Genomic DNA, 26886 nt, shown 5'->3' on the forward strand with positions numbered 1-26886 from the left:
CCAATTTATCACCTATATGATTAACCTTGGAAGGGGTAGCACAACTGGTGTGGCCTTGGATTTGCTCCCTAATTGTCACTAGTTCGATTCTCGTTAAGGTCACTGGCGAGGCTAGGGCTGTCAATGGGTTTCAATAACCCGATAACCGATCCAAACCAAACCGATAAAAAAATGGTTTGGGTTGGGATAATTTGATTTATTTTCTACCAACCCGAAACCGAACCGAATCGATAAAATATTGGTTTGGTTTCGGGTTTGCCCTCCTGAACCGATATGAACTCGAACCGATAAGATGACATTTTAGTAATATTTATGATTAATTTTGTGTATGTTTATCAATTATGTGATTGAAATTAATTGATTTAATTTAAGATTTAATTGATTTTATAGTTTTTGGTTCGGGTTCGGTTTGCAATATTTTTTATCGGTTCGATTTGGTTTCGAATTCTCAATTTTCTTATCGGTTCGGTTTGGTTTCGGGTTCCTAACTTTTTTATCGGTTCGGGTTCGTATTTTCCAGAACCCAATCCAAACCGATCCATTGACAGCCCTAGGCGAGGCAGTATCCGATCGAATTTCCAACCAGGATCCGGGATTAGTCGAGCGTAAGCTGCCCGGAGACCCGGTTAGCAAAAAAAAAATCACCCATAGGAATATAGGATACACGGAAACTCATTTTATATATGAAATAATCAAACAACGTGTTTTTCCCCCGCAAGTCGCAACAAACGCTCATTTTTTGCAGTTGAAATTTTATGTATCCAAATTGAGCAATGAAAATGGACGATGCATTATCACGATACTGTGCTGAAAACAAACTACCACGTGGCAGCATTAAAAATAAAGTTGTATATAACTCCAACGTTAAATGACCAGAACACCCTATAACTTTGAAGAAACCGTACTTAAAATAAAAAAACTAACCGGATGAGATGGTCTTTTCACATTCTGTGAGTTGTTGGACTAGTACATTAGTAGATACATCACATCTCATGTTCTGAGTTCCCATTTCCCTCTCTTCTTCTTCCCCAAATTCCAAACATTGAAACAAAGACCAACCTCATTCCACATTCAACAAAGCAACTACTTCTCACATTCACCAATTTTTCTTAACTGTTACAGGTAAGTTTTTCATTCCTTTTAATTTTAACGCATTTCATTTCTTTTTAATTGTGTTTAATCATAGTAACTGTACAAATAATTTGCTAGATACTATAAAACTTACAAAGAATTAAAATTTTCATTATTAGAACCCATTTTCAGATTCCCCTTTAAGTTAGAAGAAACCCCATTGTGTTTAAGTTCAGTGGGCATGTTGCAACTTCTTCATTTCAGGGGTTTTTATGCACCCTATTAATAATGTGATTGGTTTTGGTGAACTAACATCCTGGCTTCACAAGGAATTGTGCATTGATGTAGAGATGGTTTAAAAAATTATGGGCTGGTCTAACAAATTGACAAATTCTTGAGTTGTATGTCTAAATGAGACAAGGGGTTATCATGAAGACAACTGGATAGAATACGCTGTAGGAAGGCATTGCTGAAGGCATGAAGAGGGGCTCCCTTGATGCCATTGAATTGCTTTACATGTTGTCCTTTTTTCAAGTCTCAAAACTGCTCCTGAATACGTCCCTTTTAAGCCCTCACAATCATCATCAGATATTTCTCTTTTGGTAGCTATGCATCATCAGATATTGCAAGTTGCAGTTCATACTTCGTAGTGGAAATATTTTGTTTTTTTGTGAATGGGCATATTGCCCTTGTCCATTTGATAAGAACTATATTGGGACTTTGCGAGTTGCCAATGATTTTTTCTTGGATATGTTAAATGTGTTCATACCAATTTAATCTCACAAGCACTAAGAATACCATCTTCTAAGCATAGAACCGTCGCAACTGTGTTTATTTCACTATCTGGGTCTTTCATATGTGGTGCTTAAGCCTTGTCATCTCTTTTATATATTTCTCTAGCTTATATACTTGTGCTGTTCTTTCAACTTGCATGTTATTCCCCGCTTTTGATTTGGTTAGCATACTTAAAATGAGTAGAGGACAAGTAGTTTTTTGTTTTTTTTTTCACTCAAAATAGATGATCCTGAATCTCAAAATTTGAAGTTGCATCTACTGTTTAGTGGTATTCCACTGCAGTGTGTTAGGTTATTGTTACCTTGGTATGGTGTACTTCACCAAGAAATGGTCACAGCATACTTAATTAGAGTCAGTTGTATGAATTTCTTTCAGTGGCATTAACTGTTGATGAAATTGTTACAGTTGTATTGACTTTCTGAAGCATGATGTTTAATGTGGTTGGTTTCTTAGTGCATATACTTATATCAGTTCTGCTGGTATATCTTTGTTTTTATTGGTAGACACTTGTATATGTTAGTACTTGTCAGATCTTTTATTTTGTTCAAATATGGGTTACGATCTTTTCTGTGGCCTTTGCTTGACAGTAGAATCTAGTCTTCAGGAAGCACTTTGAAAAGAAAAAAGAAAATAATGTCCATATATATCTCCCTAATCATTTCTCCTTTTTATTCTCTATTTAGGTTTTCATAAATTTCCTGAACACTCTCCTCAGAGTTGATATCTCTTCTGTGAATCTTTGAGTCCCTTTTAATAGGGATTGAGGAAAGTTAGCCTTTGGAAGATGAAATCGGGAACAAGAAGAATCAAGAGAAGTAGAGCTGCTGTTTGTTGCTTATTCCTGTAATTGTGACGTACGAAGAGGATGATATTTCCAAAGCGTTATGTGATCGTCTTTTTAACATTCATCTGTACATGTGTTTGCTATGTGGAACGTGTGGGTTTTTCAATTGCTTACACAGCAGCTGCTGATGCTGCTGGGGTGAACCAATCAATCAAAGGAACAATACTCTCGACGTTTTACTATGGGTACGCCTGCTCACAAGTGCCTGGTGGATGGGCAGCCCAAAAGATTGGGGGAAGGGCTGTTCTCCTTCTCTCATTTGTTTTGTGGTCTCTAACTTGTGCTCTGGTCCCATTAGACCCAGACCGAATTATAACTTTAGTGGTGGCCCGGTTGCTCATTGGGGTTGCACAAGGTTTCATTTTCCCTTCAATACACACTGTCTTAGCTCAGTGGGTACCCCCACATGAGCGATCTCGGTCAGTTTCTCTCACAACTTCTGGCATGTACCTGGGTGCAGCAGCTGGTATGCTTGTGCTACCAAGCTTGGTAAAGTTCAAGGGACCGCAGTTTGTATTCTCTGCTGAAGCTGTACTGGGTGGCTTGTGGTCTTTACTTTGGTTCAAGTATTCTAGTGATCCGCCTCGTTCTGATCATCCGAAGGCCACTGCTGCAGGGTTTGGAGAGTCTTTGTTACCAATTAAGAAGTTGGAAAACGGAGGAAGTACAAAGCGTTCTGCCAAAATACCTTGGAAAAGAATATTCCTCAGCATGCCAGTTTGGGCTATTGTGATAAATAATTTTACCTTCCATTATGCCTTGTATGTGTTGATGAACTGGCTGCCTACGTATTTTGAACAAGGCCTCCAGCTCAGTCTTCAGGATATGGGTTCTTCTAAGATGGTTCCTTATCTCAACATGTTCGTTTTCTCCAATATAGGTGGGGTGGTAGCTGACCGACTAATCACCAAAAAGATCTTATCTGTGACCAGGACTAGAAAACTTCTAAATACCATCGGCTTCATTATTGCCTCCTTTGCATTAATAGCACTGCCACTATTTAGAACATCTGATGGGGCTATATTTTGTTCTTCAGTTGCTCTTGGTTTTTTAGCTCTAGGGAGAGCTGGATTTGCTATAAATCATATGGATATTGCTCCAAGGTATGCAGGAATACTGATGGGAGTATCTAATACAGCTGGTACATTGGCTGGTATAGTCGGAGTTGGTCTCACAGGTCAGCTACTGGAAGCTTCAAAATCTACTCATTCAGACCTAACAAGTGCTGAAAGTTGGAGATCAGTCTTCTTTATACCAGGGTACCTCTGTATATTCAGTTCAATCGTTTTCCTACTATTTTCAACTGGAGAAAGAGTATTTGATTGAGAAACATCATGCTTTTTAGCATCTAAGGAAAATCTTCTGATACTTCTTTTATGGGTTCATCCATACTGCGACCTCTTAATGAATTTTATTGAAGGGAGGAATCTGTTTCACATCTCTCAGATGATTTTTTTCTCCCTGTGTATTAACTTCAACAAGAGATATAGACTGGAGTTTGGAGCAATCGAAAGGTATGAAAGGTTTTGGTTCTGATATTTTTTTGTTTTTTTTGTCTTTTAAAATATCTGAGCTCATTTCTTTTGTTGTAAACACAATGTCATGTTGGAGCAGTTTTGATTTTTTTTATCAAGGATCAAGGAGCTTACATTCCCAAGATTGGCGATAGTCATATATTGTTCATACATTATTGGTAGAACTGTTAGGTGAAAGAAAAGATAAAAATAAATAAATAAATACGGCTCATATAACATAGATTTTGGTTAGAAGTTGGAATGTCAAAGGAACTTTGATTGGTATCCCTCAGCAGACCACTACGTTTCATGACATCTATATATTTATAATTTACCTATGATGATAATAGAGAGTGGAATTTCATCCTAATCCATTGTAATAGTAGGGGAGCCTTTTAAGTGTTATAATAGGCTTCGAAAATTAATAGGCAATGAAAACATACTTTACAGGAGAGGCTTCTAAGTGTTAACAGTAGACTAAAGGTCAACCATATACATTGCTCAAACTCTAATGGTTTTGCCAAACACACAGCATAGTTTGAAGCTTTAGGAGCAGTGACCAGGGTATCCCATGCCATGTTGCATACCGATTTCTTTGTTGAGGAGCACAGGGTGTGTCGGTGTGACAGTGCGCACCGCAAGAACGTATTTGTGCACTTGCTTACAAACCCTAGTTACTAGTATCCACACTTGTATGATTACCTGTCACTCTTGTCAACTGTACGTAGTGCCATATTTGTGTTGCATCCATTGTTTATTCAATTGTGCATGTAGTTTTCAAAGATTGCCCAGATTCAGCTTTATATGAGAAATTTAAATCAGTATTGTGAGATCTTAATCCCTGCTGTCAACTGCCACACCCACATGATCCATGTCTCTCCCCTCCAACAGGCACATCATTGTAACCTGAACACCCTTCACCATGACTTCAACCACCATAAGACTAGAATAACTGCGATGCAGTGGGGGCGTGAGCGGAAGGTGGAGAAGAAAGAGAGAGGGAGAGTTGGGGAAGAGTGAAGTTGTGAAGAAGGAAGAGGGGGCGACAGACAGACAGAAGACCAAGCAACATTTTGCCTAACTTTCCAAACCCAACTCAAAAACGTTCGCTACTGCTCACTTGATTAAACTGCACCAAAACACTGTTACTCAACCCCACATTTTTCTATATATTAAAGATTTTACTCTGTTGTTCTTAAATGGCATCTGTCATGACTTATGAGCAGGACCAACAGTTGCTGACCTTTGGGATCTGATAGTATAGTAGACTGATGTTAGAAAATGTCTTGCTTAGTAATGTCGTTGAACTACAGACAAACTCATATGGCAAATAACTGGAGCGATTTTCTTATTGTCCATCATTTAAGAATGAGATTCAGGTAAAAATCATAGATGTAATGTACCCCTGAAGAGAATACATGCCAAAATACAGTCGTGTTATCATGTAGGTATGCATTCTTCTTAAAATTAGCGAAAGTGAAAATACAGTTTCTCGTTGTCCTTAAACTCGACATGGTCGATGGTTTTCTTGAACGAGATAATGCAAATCGCATCAAGGGCCGTGGTTCAACTGACAAGGACTGCTAGCAAAGGTTTTAGCTTCCCAGAAGATATTATCTCCATTTCTGCTACAAACATATCTTACTTCGAGGTTACAATAGATTCATCTTTGTCTTAGTCCACGTAATCATTTTAGTATTGTAGTATTCAACCACTGAAGTTCTTGCTTGTTTCTCCATTAAATTTTAGCATTCAACACTAGTTTCGACGACTTTCGAGCATTTTGTCACAGTAAGCATTCAGCACCGGTTCTATTGTTGAATGCGGAAAATTCAGCACCTACTCAACACTCCAGCATTCAGCAATTATGGCGCATGGTGAAGAAACAAACAGCACACCCCCTGTCCTCGCGTATATATTTCCTTTCAAGAATCCTCTGTAGGGAATTTGCATAGTAGATTTGTTATGCACCGGAATACATACACAACAAACCTTGAAAGAGGTCAACAAAACATCAACCCATCTTTAAATTCAGATTGAGATGGTCCCCGTTCCATCGTATATAGCTAATTTTTGTTGCGTTCCAGTATATGCAACCCTCCCGTTAATGGATATTACCGCCCTAGACGAGCCAATTAGGATCCCCACCCGAAATTAGGATCTCCTCCTAAATGCACAAAGAAAAAAAAGTCAAATTGTATTAACAGTGTTTCCAAAGTTAATCTCCTCCAACGTATATGCAAATACAACCGTATCTTTGACTCTACCTAACGGGCTCGTTAAATCTATCACGAGTAATTCTACAGAGACAGGCATTTTGGCCCGGTTTAGTAGCTGACGTGTCTGACAACTTTCTACTACTATCTCAAATCCACTACTCAAACAAATAAAACAAAATTATTTTATTACCCTTCTTATTCCCAATTTCTCATCTAATAATGTTTTAGAGCTTCTAGAGTACGCTGGGATGTATGGGTGTGCAGTCATCTGTACCTTAATTGCAGTACATCTTTGAGCAATACAAACACACCTTTACTTGATGAGTGGCCCAGATATAAGAGTACACTTGTTAGATTTTGCAATAATGTTTTATACTCTTAGACCCTGTAAATTAAATTGAAATTCCTCATTACTAAAGAGCATAAAATTATTAAAAAAAAAAAATTATTTGAAAACTGGGTTTATTGGAAAAGATGATTCAAAAAATTTATTAATGAAAAAGGATTTTCACAAATTTTGCACTTGTAAAGAGATTTTGTCTCCAATCAAAATATAAAAATACCATTCTCTCTCTTTTAAAAAAATAAAAAAACAAAAAATTGGTCTTGCTCAGTGTTTATTAGTGGATGAGAGAAAGAGAGTTGGGAGTCAATCTTTATATATATATAATATCAGTCTCTTTTTTAGCTCTATTAGGCTATCCACGTAAGAAGGGGGATTACGAAAAAAGTGGAGAAAAAAACTGCTAAAAAGACCCACACTATTCCTAATAAACCCCAAATCCCCAGTACTCTTTCCCTAAGACCCCGACCAAAACCCTTTCTTTTCTACAAAGAATCCACAGCAAACAAAACCCACCGTCTATCAAACATCATCTTCTTCACCTAAAATCAAGCGTCGAAGTTTCAATTTTGATGACTACCATTTCTTAGTACCCTCTCATATACACTTCTTCAACTCAATTCTTTTTTTTTTGTCTTCAAATTGGACAAGTTTTAAAGTATGGCATCACAAGTAGGTAATCCTAAACCTACCATCTATCTGTAACGGGACAACATTCAACAGCTACATGGCTTGCCCCGAAGGAATTAAGAGCCCTTCAATTCGTAAGACCCAGGTCAATTTTTTTTATTGGTCTAATTTAGTTTGTAATTTGTAGTTTTTTGTTGGACTAAATATTGACTGATGCTTATTGTTTCTAATACGGTGTTTTCTTTTTAGTACACATTTATTATTTTGCATGTTTTCGATAGTTTGTTGTACTTATAATTGGTTCTTTGGTGGTTTTTAATTATATGTTGATGCTTAAATTTTATAGGAGTGATTGGGTTGTCAATGGTACGATTCTTTTACAATGCCTTTCCAAATACAAGAACTAAATTAACGTCAAACTTTTGGATACTATCATCAGCTCCTAAAGTTACCACCACCACCGGATATTTTAATCATATAATATGCTAAATTAAGATTGATCTTCTATGTGATTATTTAAGTGCACAAGTTTGAAATGCAGCTGACATTGTGTTTTGTGTATATTGTAATTACTTCTATGTGCTACTATCTCCACCAAAGCGAACATTGAGTAGTAGATTGAAATGGTATTATTTGTTTGGTTTAAAACAATGTTCATTTTGTTCACACCCAAGAACAAACAGTAAAAACAAACAATGTGAATTTGAGTCTATATCCAACTGATAGGACTTTTCCATCAGTGCCCATGTTGATAATTATTTGTTAACCAGAATTGCTCATCTTTTTTAACCCATGCGTCGTTCCATCCGTGAACAAAATCCAACAAGAGAACAACTTGAACAAGAAGAAACATTCCTGAGCCAAATTTCGATGCCGATTCTGCATTTATAGAAACTAACAGTAAGCCACAATCCAAACTCAAATAAGGTAGCATATGAATGAAAATCTATAAGCAATATAACATACTTGAATACATACTCTAACTAAAGTGGTAACAGAAAAGTCAATTTGTAACCAACTGAACTTATCTAAAAGTAAAACAAAAATCTGCACCCAGAGCTGTATATCAGAAATAATAACTCTCCGGCTAACTAGGATTTGACAAAGTTTCGCTTTACACAGGCTCTAGATAACAAACTAGTGTCAGAAAAACTGACAATTTTTTCATCAACTGGGTGTTCTATCAAACCAACTAATGGTAAAGCTCAATAAAGCGAAAGGTAAGCACCAGCTGATGGGTGTCTAAATCTTACACCGATAGGGCAAGAACGCAAGAGAATACGGATATCGTTGAGCAATTAGACACCATTTTAAAAATGTTAGACATTGTTGCTTTGGTGGAGGTATTCAAATGTCAGTTATGTTTCAAGAGCTTAAAACCATTGAGATGTTATTCAAGGGGTGTGCTGAAAGAAATTACAAAAAAAAAAGCATTGAAATCATTAGAGCATTTGCATGAACTATTGGGAACCTTGTTTGTTTTTTCCCATGTTTTTCTGCACTAATAGCCGTGAATCGATAAGTCTTGAATGGAACAAATGTTGGCCTGCCAATCTCCATGCCATACCTTACCAAACCAACATATCCAAGTTCCTCAAAAACAGAATTTTGTCATGTAAAAACCAGTTTGATCATAGGTGATTGGCAACTCACTTGAAATAAGAACGAACAAAGGAATCATTTTGCTCGTGGTGGTGGTATGGCGATAATCACATAGAGATTTCGAATTGCCCTTTCAGCTTCTGTACCCTGAGTAACATCATGATGTCAGACCGAGCTCAAGGGAAAAGGGTTAGAATAAAAGAAATACACATATTAGCTGCTAAAGATGGAGGACATGCAGTCAGAATCCCAGTACGTCACAAAAACAAATGTTACTGATAGTCCACCACAATTGAATATGAAGTCCTGTAATCTTAATTTCCACAGCTATAAATGAAAAACAAATTTAACATATGTGAAGAGAAAAAATAAAAAGCACTTACTGGTGATATAGGGACGATGTTAAGTCGGAATGAATTTTTGAGAAAGGATAATATCATAAAGAAATCTTTTTGGCAACAAAGAATCCTATATGACCTTTAAATACTATGAGGAAGAGCTTACCTTGACATAATGAGCAATCTTAACACAATAAAAAGGAAATTCAGTGTAAAATTTTAAGGCTCCTCCTGCTTTCCAAGTTTTAAGGACACAGTCCAAAGAGCCGTTGTAAGAGTACTTTCCAGTCGCATTTGGCTGCATCTTTTGTATTTGACTTTTAACGTAATCAAAGGGCAGACTGCAAGCCGAAGTGAAGAATCCCAAAACAGCACTTGCTCCTAGAGAAGCAAATGAAACAAGAACGGTTCAACAAATCAAAGAGCACAAATATGATTATTCCTTTGCACAGACATTAGACTACATGAAACTTTACAAGAGAAATATCTGAAACAGTATGATTATAGTGGGGTGAGCCAACCAATTTCGTTCAAACAACCATAAGCCACATCAATTTTTTCTTTAACAAACTTTTGGAAGGCCAGATGGTAAAACATGCAGCATTCTCAACATGGTTCGCCCTAATGCCATTCCAACAGCCCAAGCCAAGAAAATAGAAGGCTATTATGTCTGCAGGAACCATCATCCCATGTGGATTTTAAAAAATACCCACTGTTCAAATCCCTCCGGAATTTGCTCCTGAGCTGTGATATAAACAAACGAGCAATGTGCTCTCCCTTCTGTTAAAACACAAGTCTACAAGATTGTCACAAAGTTTGGTGCATCACTCCACCATCTATCAAGAGATCGATACATGTATAACTTCTCAACTGTTTGGCCAAAATCCTCTTCAATCTTCGGTAATTCACGTGTTTGCTGTCGTTTTCGAGCAACCTCCTTGCAACCTCCAACAATCAATCTACAAAAAGACATCCACAGGAACCTCATGTTATGAAAATGGTGCAAACCGGAGAGCAGGCCTGCATACCCAAAAGGGCAGTCTCTAATCTCAAGCTTCTGCAATTCAGGGCATCCCTGAAGCACATAAGTTAGTGCCACGTCAGTGTCTCCAAAAGCAACTGATAGTGTACGAACTAACTTCCCATACTGTTTAATGTAATAGAAGGCCTTATCGGTGAGCAAACCAGATATCGCTAACCTTCCGAGCTTCTTACAGTTCATTACAATAGCACCAAAGCCCATATCCATGGGTTCGCCTGTCCGATGGTCGGTAGGTGTAAGCCCCATTATACAAAGGCGAAAAACCACAAGATCCGGGCGGTTCTTTGACATGGCCACAATATTTTGCATTGGTCATTTTATTGCAAAATGTAGAATTTAACACAACTTCTTACGACCTTGAAATGGCAACAAGGCCCACTTCGAGCCCGGGGAATCATTGTCCTCCCGCAAAAGCTGGAAAGACCCGAAGTTCACGAGGTCAGCGCATGTTGCCACAGCCTGAAGCCCTTCGTTACATACCATGTTGTATTTCGCCCTTATTCCTGTGCTGCTAATGCATTTTTACCTATTTGTGTGACAATATTAATTTAGTAACTATTAAGGATCAAAAAAATAAACAAAAACACAATATTGACTCTAAGTAGCATCAATGAATAAACTACTACACCCTTTCATTAGCAATCATTCAAGTCGTGTTGACCTACTTTACCTAATCATTGTTTAAACCCCCGTCTTTTTTATTCAATTGCCTTTTTCACATATTGTATTCTCAAACTTTAGATTTTTGTTCCCTTTTTTTACAATGGCACAATCAGAACTCATTGCTAATAGAGAAAATAAGGTCGCACTTACAACCACACTAGCTAATACCACTAAACCAGATGCGCTATACTACCACCAAACCATTATCCCAACCAAATGAATATGAAACCATCAAACCTTATCACCCTGAACAAGATCACGTACAACCGCTGCCATAGGACCGTAAGCATAGACTAGGCTAAACCCTTGAAGTATAATATCTAACAAGGAGCCTCATCTTCGAAAAGGATGTTTCTAATGTTAAATTTTACCTCAAATCTATTTCCCGGTTTCCATTAATTCATACCTTTTCTGCTCTCCAACAACAAACTCGATGCTGTGCAAAATATTTCTTTTCTTTTCTTTTTTTCAATCAAAGCAAAGCAATGAAAATAGAGAACATCTGATATCTGTGTTAGTCTAGAAAACTCGAGGGAAGTCTAACTAGCAAATAGCACATTGGTGGAATGGAACACAAGACAGCCTATTCAAATGACGACAACAACAACAACCAACAACAACAATAACAATAAAAATACAAATAGTAATAATAATAAGAATAATACTAAAATTAACAATTCTAAGTAATTTCAAAGAATTACTGAGCCAACTTTAACTTACAACAGTTGCTGTGGCTATCATTGTGTAGTCAGCAATCACCAGAAATAATCAATGAGCTTTATCTTTATAAGGCAGTTAGGTAGGATAAAAGTTCGCCACATACAAAAATGGGGAACAAAATGATTAGAGACCAAAGAATCACATATACTTTCTGATAACTCTTTCACATTCCCTGGTGCTCACTGAAAGATATTGACTACGATGACTCAGGTCAGAACCAAATCAAAGAGAAAATCTAGGCCAACATTTGCTTGCGTACATTATGTAGTTAAGTGAAAATTAGACTGTAACAGGCTCCGAGAGCTACCAATCACAACTCCTAAAATTCTAAATGAACCCTAGACACTCCTTAACCTAAACATACATTTGCATATAAAAAATCGAAGCTCGTAACGGATGGAATTTTTTCACTTTCAAGATTCGAAAGGAAAGCCTCATTATAAGTGCACATCATCGTGAAATACTAAGATGACAAGTTAATCCACCTCAATGTCAAAGAAGCACATCTCTACTATACTTTCTAATGGAGGAACACAAAAATACACACACAACAAAGAATTCTTTTCAAGACTATACTCGGGCAATCTATGGTGGACATAGAAGATTGGCCTATTTCATGTCCTGACAAAAACGGGGACTCCACTAGATCGCAAGGTGGAAGTTACTTACCAGCGCAGATGATGAGTCAGAACTACTACTTTCTAATGGAGGAACACAAAAAATACACACACAACAAAGAATTCTTTTTCGCACTATACTCGGGCAATCTATGGTGGACATAGAAGATTGGCCTATTTCATGTCCTGACAAAAACGGGGACTCCACTAGATCGCAAGGTGGAAGTTACTTACCAGCGCAGATGATAAGTCAAAACTACTTCACTATTGAATTCGAAGTCTTTAAGCTGAATCACATTCAGTTTGAGTGGGTTAAGCTTAAAAGCTTACAGGGGGCATACATTACGTCTTGATGAAAAAACAAGATTCACCAATTAGCCGGACTTTCCTATATGGAGCCAACACGCCACACGGATCTACTTCGGACGACTACCACAAAGGTGATCCTTACACCCGGTGACCCCATGTCGAGCCGTATTACACTATAGTTGCCTGTTCCAATGGAATCATCTTTCAACAAAAACTTATTTGTTGTGACCCCCAAGTTGGAATTACCGGTAACTTTGGACATAATTTGATATATGTGTTCTTTTTTGGGAAGAGCTAGAAACAAAATATTAGTTTCCTCATTTTAATTTTTCCACTGGTGCTCCCCCTTTATGCAGGTTTATTTCAAAGATACTACTTTCCTCTTCTTTTTTTTGTTTGTTGGTGCTCCTAATAAATTCAGTGGAAGCCATGAAATTTATAAAACTGGCATTTGCAGGGGGTTGGGGGAACACAAACAAAAGTAAAAAAAGGTACAAGCACCTTATCTTAAATAGTCAACTCCGTGCCTACTCCTTCCAAAGAGACAGTCCTTAATCTCAGCCCCTTTTTCCGTTTCTTCAAGCATGTTCGAAAGTAAAGCGGTGAAGTGCCTCAAAAACGAGAACAATTTTTTTACGGATGGGCCGGACAACGGACAGAACCGGACAATAGCAATTTCAGTTTCAATAGCAGTAATAATGAAAATAAGTGAAAACCAATACCTCTTTGTCTTCTTTTTTCGCTTTAGAATTAAGTGTGGGCTTTTTCCTCTCAAAATTGAATTTCAATGGAGAATATAGAATGTCGAACGAATGGAGATGGAAACGATACATTAGCTTAAGCTTGAAACGCCATGAATGTTGAAACTTAAAGAGTCGTGAAGTTTCAAAAAATAGAGAATGCATTTTCATTGATAGGATTTCTTTGGTCTCAAGTTTTTATCGATTTCAAGTAATCGAGTGGCTGTGTAGTGTAGCAGGTCAAATTTGAATAGAATTTGAAATACAATACCCGCTTAAAACATATGTTACCAAATTTGATGGGCCTAGGCCCAACAGTAATAGTAAACTTAGAGGTTTCTAAAACCCAAAAGCTTCTACCTAATTAAAAAAAAAAAATCTAATTTAAAATAAGGTGATTTAGCTTTAGGTCGTCCCAATAATATGGGTATTTGCGTTAGACCCACATTTTTACATTTTTTAGCTTTAGGTAACCCTATCGTTAGTTAACCATCATTTACCATGTTTGACCGTCTATTGTGGTGTGTCTGGTGTTATGCCCTTTCAACATGCCACAACTACCACTCACGTTTTACACGTGGCCACACCATAAAACTCAAAATCCACATTTCAAATTACCCAACACGTGTCATAATCTTGGGTCCTAATAGAGTGGAGGCTGCAAAAAAGGAGAAGCTCGCTGTTCCAAAATATCAAAATATAAGATATATACAAAACTAGAACCCTACGAAAAGTGAACTTTCAATCACTTAGTAAAACATAATCTATTAACCTAAAAAAAACAATTGAACTACACGTATCGAAAAACCAAGTAGCCTATTTTCTTCCTTTTCTCCATTATTTTCAATTATTTATTGACTTTATTTTATTATGTCTATTGCAGATAATGGCGTATGAAAATTATAGCTTATGTAAAAAAAAAATGCTAAAGGAAATTCTAGAAGCAGGACTTAACATTCAACAAGATCCGGGTCTACAACACAAAATTAGAGAGCGGACGATTCAAAGCTTCTTGTAACATTAAAGGTACCGAAAGACTTATTCTTTAACAATGAAGACATCATAGTTAAAGAAATTGATGGAAACACCACATATTCTGTTGCAAAAGCAGAGGATTCAATGACTTTTCACGCAATACAGTTTATAAAGCATGAACGTGATATGGAAATTGAAGACTTCAATTTCAAAGAACTTATGAAGAAAAGAATAGAAGTTGAAGAGAAACAGAATCAACTCGACATCCTCAAAAATATTATGCTAGATTATTTGGTTGATGATAAACACACAAAAGATAAAATATATTATCTCGAAGAAAAATTAAAAGAATGAAGGGCATGGAGAGTTCCATAATAAAGAAAAAAACCATGAGGATTAGTACTTGAATACCAAAATTTTATTATGTTGGTCAAATAGTATTTTTTTTTACGTTAAACGCTTATTTTAAACTTTAGATATGCATTAATTTCATTTATTTACTTCATTTGTAGCAAAATAATGTTGTTTTGAAATATATTCAGTAGTTAATGTGCTATTCGAACTACACCATTACAAAAGAAGTCTTCGATTTCATTTGAAGTTCATGCACAAAACTAATAAACCTAAAAATAGGCGGACATTAATCCAAATTTATTGGAGGAAGCAATGAAAAATTAAATCTTGAGGATTCTGAACATCATCTCCCAATAACTAAAAAAAAACATATTTAGAAATATATATGGGCCTAAAAGAATGCCTAAAGATCAAGAATAGTGCTTTTTTATCTGTTTCGTCTTCAAAGATCGTGAGCAAACCATTTCCCATATACTTTACTAGTAGCCAAGCTATATCCAATAATATAAGCATATGCCATGGTATAAGTTTTTTTCAAACTTGCAAAGTATCAAGACATATTACATTTCAAAACATAAAAAAAATGCCCTCCAAAAACATAAAAACTAACAACAACTTTTTAAAACTAACAAAACAGCAGTTAGTATTTCTCATTCCAAATCCATAATCTGGAATATTACTACTGATGCAGGTCCACTACTAAACCTGTCAAATCAAACATAAAATATTCAATTCAGCCAAAACATAAATTAGGATAAAGATAACACCCAAGTCCCCAACACATGCACATATACAACTCAGCCCATTTTGTCTCTTAAGTATCTTAAGCAATTGGACTAAAACAATATTTGACAAAAGAAACTTACCCATCCATGGCGTCTACGGTAGTAGATAAGTAAGACTACAATGAATATAAAACCAAAAGAATAGAAAGCGACAACTAAGAGTTTAGGGAAAATGGGTTTGTGGCTGGAGGTGTAAGGAATGATGACGAAAGAACTTCTACACTTTAACCAAAACAAACTTCAAACATCATAAAATCATATTTAGACAAATGTTTACAATATGTCTTATTTTCAAAGCAGTAAATTTACACCGATCCACTTATTTAACATTTTAACCTACTATTTAAATCTACTAATGTATCAGAACTCCTAATAAGTGCAAATTTATACATCAAAGTTAAGATAGTTGTAAATCCTAATAATTCAAACAACCCACCATTCGTTAGACTTAAAAACCAATGACAAATGAAATAAACGAAATAAACCGAAAAAAAAAATTTAAACATCGAGTACCAATATAGAAAGGAAAATAGTAATGCTGCTCCAAAGTACAAAATTATGCCCTGTTGGCAAATGACACCGAGTAATATATGCGTACTTCTTTGCTCCATAGACAAACATAAAGATAGATGTAAATTATATTGAACCACATAAAACTGTGTTTAGAATGTACAAGGAGGTAACACTTGCCTAGAATGCATCAAATTATTCCCGCCCTTACTTATAAATTCACCATTCCTTATAAAACCTCAAGCCAAGTTTATCAACACAGTGAGGCCAGTGATTTCAGCATGGTCATAAGGTAAGTGCCATGGCACAAAATATTCATGTTGGTTTCCTTACATAATAAAGTTAGGCCTCTTCAAAGTTTTTTTTTTGACTTTGAGATTTCTATCACAAACTTAAAGCTTGCTTTTGAAGTTTTATTCAGTTGTTTAAAGCCATCTCACTCACTTCACCCCTATTTTCACTTTCAAGAATACGTAAAAGAGAGGCACTCCCATAAAAGCACTCCAAGTTCAACTCTTTTTCAGTAGCCGTCTTCAAACAATGGAGAAAACAGGTACCCTCTTTGTTCTCGATTGATTATAGTGGTTCTTTAATCATAGATAATTAGACAGGGAACTCAACCACATTGTGGATCGAAAGCAGAGCAAGTAATTTTGAAGCAATAGGTGAATAGCAATAATTTTCTAACTTCTCTTCATTTGCATCTCTTTAATCAATTGAGGTAATGCGATTACCATTTATTTTTAAGTTAAAGGTATAATCATCATGGAACAACAAACATAAGTAGAAATTCATAGAGCAAGACTTGGGAGCAATTGCTAGCAAAAATCTGAGAGAATATTGAGGTATATTTTTTTACTCATAGCACAGCCTTCTCCGGTTTTTTACGTACTTTTGTTAGCATCTGTAGTCTAAAAAGTAACAAATTTATTATGAGTTGTTATTTTTTATATTATTTATCTTATTCCTTATATTGTTTGTTTAAATCAATTTTTGTCACTTTTTGGACGAATGTATTATTATTAGCATTCAGGAAGGAAAAGAAATAACAACAGAAACGATTACAATGTTTCTCAGAATTCAACTTCTTCAGCTCTTTTTCAACATTCCATCTCATAAGGATTAGTACACCAAACGGAAGTAGAAATTCATAGAGCAAGACTTTGGGAGCAATTCGCGTTCAAAATGCTGAGAATATTGAGGTATTTTTTTTTAATCATCCACTTCTTTACGTACTTTTTGTTAGCCTCTACGGTCGAAAAAGTAAAAAAAGCTGATATCTTAAGTAAACTAAGCTATAAAATAACTGTTTCTTTCTACCATAGTATGAAGAATTTTTCATCTAATTCATGGAATATTAACCATCATGTATTAATAATTGAGAGGTAATTGCTACTGGACATGTCATGCTATCAATTTTATAATACTACGAAGATGCATTGCGAATTCTTATCCTATATATTGTGAAACAAAGATTTCATATTCTATGTTTGTTTTTGTAGTTATCTCATTTGTAAGTTGTTGGTTAAACTATTAATAATGTTTAAAGCAGTTTTTGACAATTTTCATAGAAAGGAAAACATTATCTTGGTTGAATGGATGTGCAATGTGGATTCTGTTCTGCCCTACATTGGAAAGATGAACAACTATCAAAGTCAACCAAAAACAGACCTCTATTTGGGATGTGTTGTTTACAAGGAAAGATCAAATTGCCTTTGCTTTCTGAACTGCCCCCTGCCTTTAAATCATTGTATGAAGGATCTAATGCCAATGTGAGGTCATTTCATGAGCACATTCGGCCATACAATGCGTGTAATGCTTTTACAAGTCTTGGTGTTAATCCAGACATGCGTGTATTGCATGGGCGTGGTCCAATATCATTTGTTATACACGAAAGACTCTACCATAGAGTCAGATCATACATAATCAGAAGTAGCAACAGAGATGCATTGATAACATTTCTTCTGTGCAGCTGCTGTTCGTTGCTCTTACTTTCAGCCATTACAAAATTTTATAAATTTACACCATTTACATTAAAAAACTGAAAAATAACATCATTTCCAATCAACAACAAGTTCTATGTACAACGAAAGAGTTGTGGGATAATGCAACCCAGAATAACCTTTCTCCTCAAATCCTATAGTTTTCGGTCACCTATAATTGACACCTCTACTCTGTCCATAATCAATTATTTCCCAATTGATTTACATAAATAAACAAACAAAATATAGCTGATAATGGATGTAAACTTGAAAAGATTAACACTTTTTTCCTAGAAAGCAAGAAACCATTACTAAATGCTCAATCATAATTTATTCATAGTGTAGCCAAGTATCATTATCTAATAACTAGATTGAAGCAATATTACGTGACAGCGAGATATACTAATTAATGATATTCATAGGAAACACATCAAAAATATTGTGAAACCCAATATAATATTCATATCTCATAGCTCTACATATAACATGTGGATAACAGTTACACAACCGAACTTGAGAAGATAAAAAACCATCCGCATAAAAAATTAAGTAAAAGAAAATATAATATGCATATCTCATAGCTCTACATAGAATATGTGGATAACAGTTACACAACCGAATTGGAAAAGACAAAGAACAACACACATAAAAAATAAAGTAAAAACCAATATAATATTTATACCCCATAGCTCCACATAGGTATTATAATTTTCATAATAATTTAATATAACGGCACCCGTTCATAGAACGGGTTCGAAAACTAGTATTACCTAATACAATTACAAAAGAAAAAATTAGGGGCTATTTTCGGTTTTTTAATTTTTTTTTATGTGGAAAAGAGATTAAAGAATCATAAATAGCTTGCCACATCAAAGAAAATATAATATGCATATCTCATAGCTCTACATAGAATATGTGGATAACAGTTACACAACCGAATTGGAAAAGACAAAAGAACAACACACATAAAAATAAAGTAAAAAACCAATATAATATTTATACCCCATAGCTCCACATAGGTATTATAATTTTCATAATAATTTAATATAACTTGGCGCTCATAGAACGGGTTCGAAAACTAGTATTACCTAATACAATTACAAAAAAAAAAAATTAGGGGCTATTTTCGGTTTTTTAATTTTTTTTTATGTGGAAAAGAGATTAAAGAATCATAAATAGCTTGCCACATCATCTAGGTCACTAAACCAGGCCAAAAATAATGTCGCCCTAGAATTATTAATCTTCATGTCTGAATGACCAATTTTGACAAAATTATATTCTCCTTCTCGGTTGGAGTCGAAAGGAAAAGAGTGGGAGGATTGTAGTTTGCCTTCCCTTGAGACTTTTGATCCTTTCTTTCAGGTGTGCTCTAGTAAGAGTTGTTTTTGTTTTAGTAAAACCAAATTCATCTAGGATTTTAGTTGATTTCAGTGTCTGATTTGGTAAACCACGTTGACATGAGATTATATTTATATGTAAGGCATTTAAACTGAGAAACAATTAGAATTCTCTATATCTTTAGTAAATTCTCATATTTTCTTTTCTGTTTTGAGATTGTCTCAATGTCTCAAAATTGGTCAGAACTTCCGGAGGAACTCTTAAAGATGATTGCCGAAAAGATTGAATTCTTAGATGATTTTGTAAGATTTAGTGTAGTTTGCCGTTCATGGAGTTTGGTTAAATTTAATAAGCATCACTTCTCTTTTATTGTGAAATCTCAATTTCCTTGGTTGATGCTTGCCAATGATGATGACAACAGCAATAGCCGTCGTTTCTTCAATTATCCACAAAACAAAATTTGTCATATGAACTTGTCTAAAGCAAGTGGATGTCATTGTTGGGGTTCTCCTTTTGGGTGGTTGGTCGTTCTAGGTTTGGATTCACAATTTCATCTCTTAAATCCTCTTTCTGGTGTTTGGTTTTCTCTTCCATCTCTATCAAAGTACAGAGACCGGTCATGTCTTGGGCTTTCTTCGTTGAATGTTTTGAGCCATGATTGGAGATATCCTAAACGTAATCGTATGAGTTGTGTTCGCAAAGCAATAATTGTATCGACTATGAACAACTCCATTGATGATACTGATGATGAAAACTCTGTTGGGGGATTCTTAGTTTTTCTAATTGTGGGCAGATTCTGGCAATTGGCTTTTGCTAGACCCGGGGACAACACTTGGACTAACATAATATCAACTCCCGGTCAAGAGGACATCCTACACTTTAATGGTCGTTTTTATGCGGTGGATTTTGGAGGCAACATCTGGGTGTGTGACGACATTACTACCATGGGTGGTTCTTGTCGTCCAACTCTATTGCCTTTCGCATCTCCACCTGAATTTTCTATGAGATGGACTATAACATTCTATCTTGTGGAACTGTGTGGCGATTTGCACTTGGCCGTGAGGAATATAAATTGTTCTGAGCCTCGCTCTAGGACGGTTTTCATTGAACTTTACAAGTTGGATTTGTGCACTCTCAAGTGGGAAAAAGTGAAATGTTTGGGGGATTATGCTCTTTTCCTGGGAAGTAATACTTCCTTCTCGTCAAAGGCCTCTGTTTGCCGTGGTTGCAAGCCTGGTTGCATCTACTTTACCGATGACAGAAAAGGAGTTGATGTTGGAAGAATTTTTGGTCATGATATGGGACTCTTCAATTTGCAAACTGGTCGAATCGAGTCATTTTATGAAGGTGATTGCATACTTTCTCAGTTCTCTCCACCAGTTTGGATTAAACCGAATCCATTTTAAATCCAACAGTCGTTTTTCTCGGATTTCTGATTCCATAATAAGTTCATTTGTTGTTTTATATCAGTTGATAAATAATGTTACTATCAGTTTGGATTGAGCCTGGGTATCAAATAGTTATAATGGCAGAATTATTTCTTTTATTTATTAATATCAAATTGTAATGATAGCAGAATAGCTACAGTCGTATTCTTTCATGGTCTGTTTTACATGGATACTTTTGTGTTTGTTTCTACAACTTGTTTTGGTTAAAGCCTAATTACTATTCGACCAAATATATAGTGCTACGTTACAAGGCAGTTATTAAAATGCTTTGGTGCGGTGATCTTCGTTTGAGATGATACGCAGTGTGCTAGCTTCCACTAAAATGGTGTCCTCCGTTAACCCAAACAAAATGCTCTAGGACCACCCTCCTGACTCTATTTTGTTTATTTGTGTTTAATGCACATTTTCTATTTTGAAAATAATATTACTGTTCAACCGAAACAGGAAAATCCAGTGTTCTTAAAAACGTGGTGGGAGAGCTCGTAGCACCTAGGCCTTCTAGGCAGTGCCTAGACGGGCTAGGCGGTTTTTTTTCCTAATATATATAGTAATACACACCTATACTACAAGAAAGGAAGAAAATCATTTACCATAATTCAAAAAATAAACACAAGCAAAGATACTTATTACAAAAATGTGTAATAGTTGAAGAATATCGACTTCATATAAAAACATACTCTTTGTTATAGTTTTTTTTTTTTTTTTTGATAAAATCTTCATAGATATATTTATATTAAAACCTGCATAATAGCATCCGGAGAATACATATAAAAGTTCATTGGTCCATATGATCTAGCCCAGTCAGCCAAACTCATTGACCAAGAGTTACCGATTCTGAAGTGGTTCTAAAAACTTAAAAAAAAAAAGAACTTAAAAGAGGCATGAATGCTCTCTATCATAGCATTCCAGGTCCAATTTGAATTCTTTTAGGGCTCCATCGTAATCCTAGTAACTTCTTTTGGTGCCTTCAAAAGTAGCTTCCACCATCCTTACGCTCGCCAAGTTCAATCGCAAACTTCACCGCTAACAAATGTGCTTGAGTTTTTTGATAAAGCTCTACTCGATCGCGTAGCTACAACAATACATCCTCTATTCCAGTCTCTAATAATCACAGCAGACACACTTGTTTTCTTAGCACACATAAACAAACCAGTGTAGTTTACTTTAACCTTACCGAAAGGAGAAGCAACCCAATTCTCCTCTATGCAAGGTAAAACAACCTCAAGAGATATATCGATCACGTCACTCTACTGGTCGTCCACTCTTGCCAAGCAGAGAAAGCTTTCTCTAAGACAGAGATAAAGTTAGGTTTCATAAAACTAAACCTACACTCATTTCGATGCCACCATATATTGTACATAAGAGAGAAAGCATATAGAGATAAATTTTCATAGCTGGCTTTGTCTCTACTCCGAAAAGTAATTAAACCAATTTTGTGTTTCAAAAGCATCACAATCCACCCTTAAACCCAGCCAAGAGGAGAACCAGAGCACGGAAGTCCAAGGACAAGTAAAGAAGAGATGTTGGAAGTCCCGAACATGATTATTGCGAGAAAACACAGCTAGATTATCCACACGGGAACATGATGTTGCTCAAGAGTAGCCCGATAGATAATAGATTATTTGCAATTTTCCATAGAAAAAGTTTCACTCTTTGCGAGGAATTTTCAGCTTCCAAATAATCATAAAATCATGTGATTGTTGAGCGAGGAAGAACACGGCCAATATTACTTTCAAATAGCTTTAATAAAATTGAAAGCAGATTTCACAGAAAATCTCCCATTAACTTCTGAGGGTTCCACATCAACTTATCCGAAGAAGATGGCCTAGCATCGGATAGCAACGATACCCACAATAGAGTTTAGAACTAGACTAGGAACCAAAGCACGGAGTCCCACACAATCCCAAGAACCATCGGGATTAATGAACTCATTAACAAGAAGATTAAGATCCACCAAAGGTGGCAGAGGCACCACCATGTCAATCGAGAGAGCATGGTTTATCTATTACCTTAATCCATTGATCAGTCAGAATTTCACGAAGCACCATCCCCAATACTCGGATAGCCCCAACTCTACAAATCGTTTAACTTTTTGTAAACCTCTGCTAGAGATAGGAGACACCCGGAGGAGGGTTAGCATGATTATGAAGAGTCGGATCTTTCTCATACTTGGCAAGCATAAGATCACTCCATAAAGATTTTCGAGACGACCTTCCACAAGAGTTTACATAGCGAGCTAGATTAAAGAGATGAGAATCTCTAAACCCTAACCCCTCAAACTTTAGGCATACATAACTTATCCCATGTGCATAAATGAATAGCATTACTACCAAAGATTATTCCACCGAGAAATTACGCAAGCTCTATCCATTTTAGAGGTGATATCAAGAGGTAGATAAAAGGCAGACATAGAGTAAATAGGTTTTGCCTGGGCAACAGCCTGAACTAGGATAGTCTTGCCTGCCTGTGAAAGCAGTTTTCCTTGCCAATTTGAGGCAGACCCCTGCACCTTATCAAAAGAAAACTGAAGTCTTGGATTTTTGATGTTGAGAAAATAATGGGAGAACCCAAGTATTTATCTCTCACAGACATAGGTCTCACCTGAAGGGTATGCATAATAGCTTCTTGGGTGTCTCGAGAAGTACATCCACTAAAAAGAATAGCAGACTTATCCAAGTTCACCATCTGACCAGTGCCATTACAATAAAGGTCCATAATCTTCTTGATTTTGTGAACTTCAAAAGGGGAAGTTTTTCCAAAAACAATTAGATCGTCAGCATAAAGCATATGTGAAACACTAGGTGCCCTCCTCGAGATCTTAATGCCAGAGATATCTTGTGCAGCTTGGGCCTGAAGAAGAAGTCTTGACAAGGCCTCGATAAGAATGATGAAGAGATAGGGGGACAAGGGATCCCCTTGTCTAAGTCCCCTCAAAGGTGTGATAGTCCTAAGGGGAGACCCATTCAACAAGACATTATACTTCACTGTAGATATGCAGAATTCCACTAGACTTATCCACTTGCTCGAGAAACCCAGTTTAACCATGATAGCAAGAAGAGCTCCCCAATCAACTCGATCATAAGCTTTCGACATATCAACTTTAAGAGCAAACAAACCCAGCTTATTCTTCTTAGCCCTTTTTATCTTATGCATAATCTCATGAACCACTCCTATATTATCCCCTAATAGATCTTTTTGGGAGCAAAGGCCCCTTGATTAGGTGAGATAAACTTAGGCAAGAAACTTCTCAACCCTATTAGCAAGGATCTTAGAAATAACCTTGTAAGAGACATTACAAAGGCTAATAGATGCGTAATGAGAAGTATTTGAGGGGCAATCAATCTTAGGAATCAAAGAAATGTAAGTTTGATTGAGGTATATTCAAAACCCGCGGTATTGAAAAACATTGTACCATCCTAACTAGATCCTCCCCGGGGGCTTGCCAACTTACGATAGAACATTGCAGGAAAGCCATCAGGCCCCGGAGCTTTCAAACCACCCATACTCTTCAACACCTTTCTAATCTCAGTTCTAGATGGACATCTAGTTAGAGAATCATTCTCAGAGATAGAGATACAAGGGTCAAACAAATCTAGGATGATATCAAGGGAAGGTAGAAGAGCTGAATTTGGTGGAGGTCTGAAAGTATCCTCAAAAGATGAAATGAACTCTTGTGCCACTTCCGATCTAGAAGTAACCCAAAGACCGGCTTCAGTCTGAATTTTGTCAATACTATTCCTTCGCCTTCTGAAACTAGCATTAGAATGGAAGAATTTAGTATTGTTATCAGCCTCCAAAACCATAGAAGTATTTGAGTGCTGCTTCCAATATGATTCCTCCTTTTTGTACAACTCCAAGATATGTTCCTTTATATTTTTAATCTCCACCAGCACGAGATCAGAAACGGGGCCAGCCAAAAGAGAAGAGAGAGCAGATTCAGCCTCTTTAATTTGAGCAAAGATATTTCCAAAATAAGTTTTGTTCCAAACCCTCAAAGAGGATTGCAGCTCAAGAAATTTAGAGTTCAGAATGAATGAAGGAGACCCATGAACATGAGTGCGCCAACAATGCTTAATCACATCCATACAAGAGGGGTCTTTAGTCCACATCTCATGAAACCTAAAGGGTTTAGGGCCCACTATCCACCTTCCTTAAACATAAAAGCGGCTAAAGGCAACATGATCGAGAAAAGAAGGTGTAGTGACATGATCCACGAAACCATAGGAAAGAGATTTAACCACTCAACATTAGCAACAACACGATCAATCCTTTCCCTTATATTGGCAGCCCCTAATCTATTATTAGACCAAGTAAAAGCAGGACCATGATAGCCAAGATCAGCCATCTCAAGATCCTCCATCAGGGAAACAAATTCATCAATATACCTAGAGGGTGTGGGATTCCCACCCTCCTTTTCAGACAAACTAGAAATGGCATTAAAGTCACCCAGAATCAACCAAGGCCCAGAAAGAACATTTCTCAAATCTCTTAAATAGTTCCAAACAACAATACGTTTGTAAGCAACAAGATCTCCATATATAAAAGATACATGCCATGAAACATTCGAGAGATAATTTAAAAACGTAGCCGAGATAGCATTTTTGTTCCCATCCACCATTGAGAAAGAAATGTTATCCTTATATGAAACGACAAGGCCCCCACTTCTTCCAAGCGCGGGGATCAATCGCAAACACTTGAGGATACTTAAGTTTTTCGTACATGCTTCAACTTCTTATATAATAATTTAGTCTCGACTAAAAATAAAACATCAGGATCAAACTTCTTAACTAAAGCTAACACACTACGAATGGCCTCAGAAGAGCCCATTCCCCGACAGTTCTAGGATGTAATCATGTCTGCTTCAGGTAAACTTTCAAAGCCCAACAAACTCACACTTATACAACTCCAAACCTTGAAAAGAACACAGACAAAACCAGTCGAACTCCAAAAAACAGAAATCAAATTGTATCTCACAATCAACTTCACAAACCCAGAAGATAAATACATTCAATCACTTTCTTACCACCTCTAACAGGCTCATCGAGAAGATATCCATAACCTGAAAACGGATCACTTGTCTCGAAAAGTAATCTGCAGCCGAGATCATCATAAGGTGATATTGACCAACTCAAAAAACCCGAAATAGGACTAACACTCCACCATAAGAAAGAGCCCAGCTATCAAAGGAAAAATTCTCTTTTCAGCAATTCATCCCCAACCAACACAAAGGAAATCGGCAAATCAAGACCTAGTTTCCTATCAGGAGAGCGTTCTATATCTCAATGGTATAAGCATCACATATAACCCAGTTCACCACGGACATAAACACACCACAACAGATGCACCTCCACTGCAAAGTTTATCCAGAAGAACAAGACTTGAAGTTCAGAAGAAAAAGGCAAAACCGGAGATAGTGGAAGAAAGTGATTGAGATAATTAGCTACTAGGATCAGAAATTATCATCTAAAACAACTAGGAAATGGCCTAACAACTAGGAAATGGCCTAAAACTGAACGGGGATGGCCTGAAACGCACCGGAAATACTCTGAACGGCCGTAGCGTTGGGATACTCTACCACCTTAGGCAGGCACCGTCATCACACTGAGAAAAAATGGAAACATATAGTTGCAAAGATATCTTCCTACTAAAGTTCATACCTTTATCACTCCAGATCTCAAACCGGCCAAGCAAAATCGTGAAGAAGAAGGAGCAAAATACAAGCATCCAACTTTGAAGAAATCACTCAGCAGAATCATCAAATTGCGGTGAAGGCGAAAAAGCCCCCGACCCACGACTTACTAAACTTGGATGAAATCATGAAAAAAGTCTGAACTTGCACGCGTTCAAGTAGATGAAGGATTTTACCGGATCTCATTTCAATGCAAAAGCTTAATTAAGCACCATTAAAGAAAGCATCAAATTCTGATTTAGGGGCTTGCTTCTGCCGGAAAAGAGAGAATTGGTACGGTTGTCCGTTGTCGCAAATAATTTTATTGTCCTTAAATTGTCTCTGTACTTCAGCCACCACTTTGTCAACTCGGGATAAG

At 36.5% G+C, this 26886-nt stretch overlaps 4 protein-coding genes and 1 pseudogene across 4 annotated transcripts; 2 read left to right on the forward strand and 3 right to left on the reverse strand.

The window, feature by feature from the left end:
* Positions 1-921: 921 nt before the first annotated feature.
* Positions 922-4367, forward strand: PHT4;6 (phosphate transporter 4;6). The gene is made up of 2 exons (XM_086580097.1): positions 922-1122; positions 2550-4367. Exon 2 carries the CDS (start codon positions 2732-2734, stop codon positions 4034-4036), a length of 1305 nt encoding a protein of 434 aa, XP_086436223.1. The 5' UTR covers positions 922-1122; positions 2550-2731; the 3' UTR covers positions 4037-4367.
* Positions 4368-10152: 5785 nt separating this feature from the next.
* Positions 10153-10644, reverse strand: LOC147484829 (transport inhibitor response 1-like protein pseudogene; annotated as a pseudogene).
* Positions 10645-19615: 8971 nt separating this feature from the next.
* Positions 19616-20797, forward strand: LOC147484830 (putative F-box protein At3g25750). The gene has a single exon (XM_086579825.1). The coding sequence runs from the start codon at positions 19616-19618 to the stop codon at positions 20795-20797; it is 1182 nt and encodes a 393-aa protein (XP_086435951.1).
* A 3458-nt stretch (positions 20798-24255) lies between these two features.
* On the reverse strand, positions 24256-24948 carry LOC147484831 (uncharacterized). The gene has a single exon (XM_086579827.1). The coding sequence runs from the start codon at positions 24946-24948 to the stop codon at positions 24256-24258; it is 693 nt and encodes a 230-aa protein (XP_086435953.1).
* Positions 24949-24977: 29 nt separating this feature from the next.
* Positions 24978-25457, reverse strand: LOC147484832 (uncharacterized). Its single transcript, XM_086579828.1, has one exon. It carries the CDS (start codon positions 25455-25457, stop codon positions 24978-24980), a length of 480 nt encoding a protein of 159 aa, XP_086435954.1.
* Between the last annotated feature and the right edge of the window lie 1429 nt (positions 25458-26886).

The sequence above is a fragment of the Coptis chinensis genome, chromosome 8 (assembly GCF_015680905.1).
Source record: "Coptis chinensis isolate HL-2020 chromosome 8, ASM1568090v1, whole genome shotgun sequence".
In the NCBI taxonomy this organism is placed as follows: Eukaryota; Viridiplantae; Streptophyta; class Magnoliopsida; order Ranunculales; family Ranunculaceae; genus Coptis; species Coptis chinensis.

What these genes read in the sequence shown, in the direction of transcription:
- LOC147484830 (XM_086579825.1), top strand. Translation starts at nt 19,616, where the DNA reads ATGTCTCAAAATTGGTCAGAACTTCCGGAGGAACTCTTAAAGATGATT.
- LOC147484831 (XM_086579827.1), bottom strand. Translation starts at nt 24,948, where the DNA reads ATGTGGACTAAAGACCCCTCTTGTATGGATGTGATTAAGCATTGTTGG.
- LOC147484832 (XM_086579828.1), bottom strand. Translation starts at nt 25,457, where the DNA reads ATGGTGGATGGGAACAAAAATGCTATCTCGGCTACGTTTTTAAATTAT.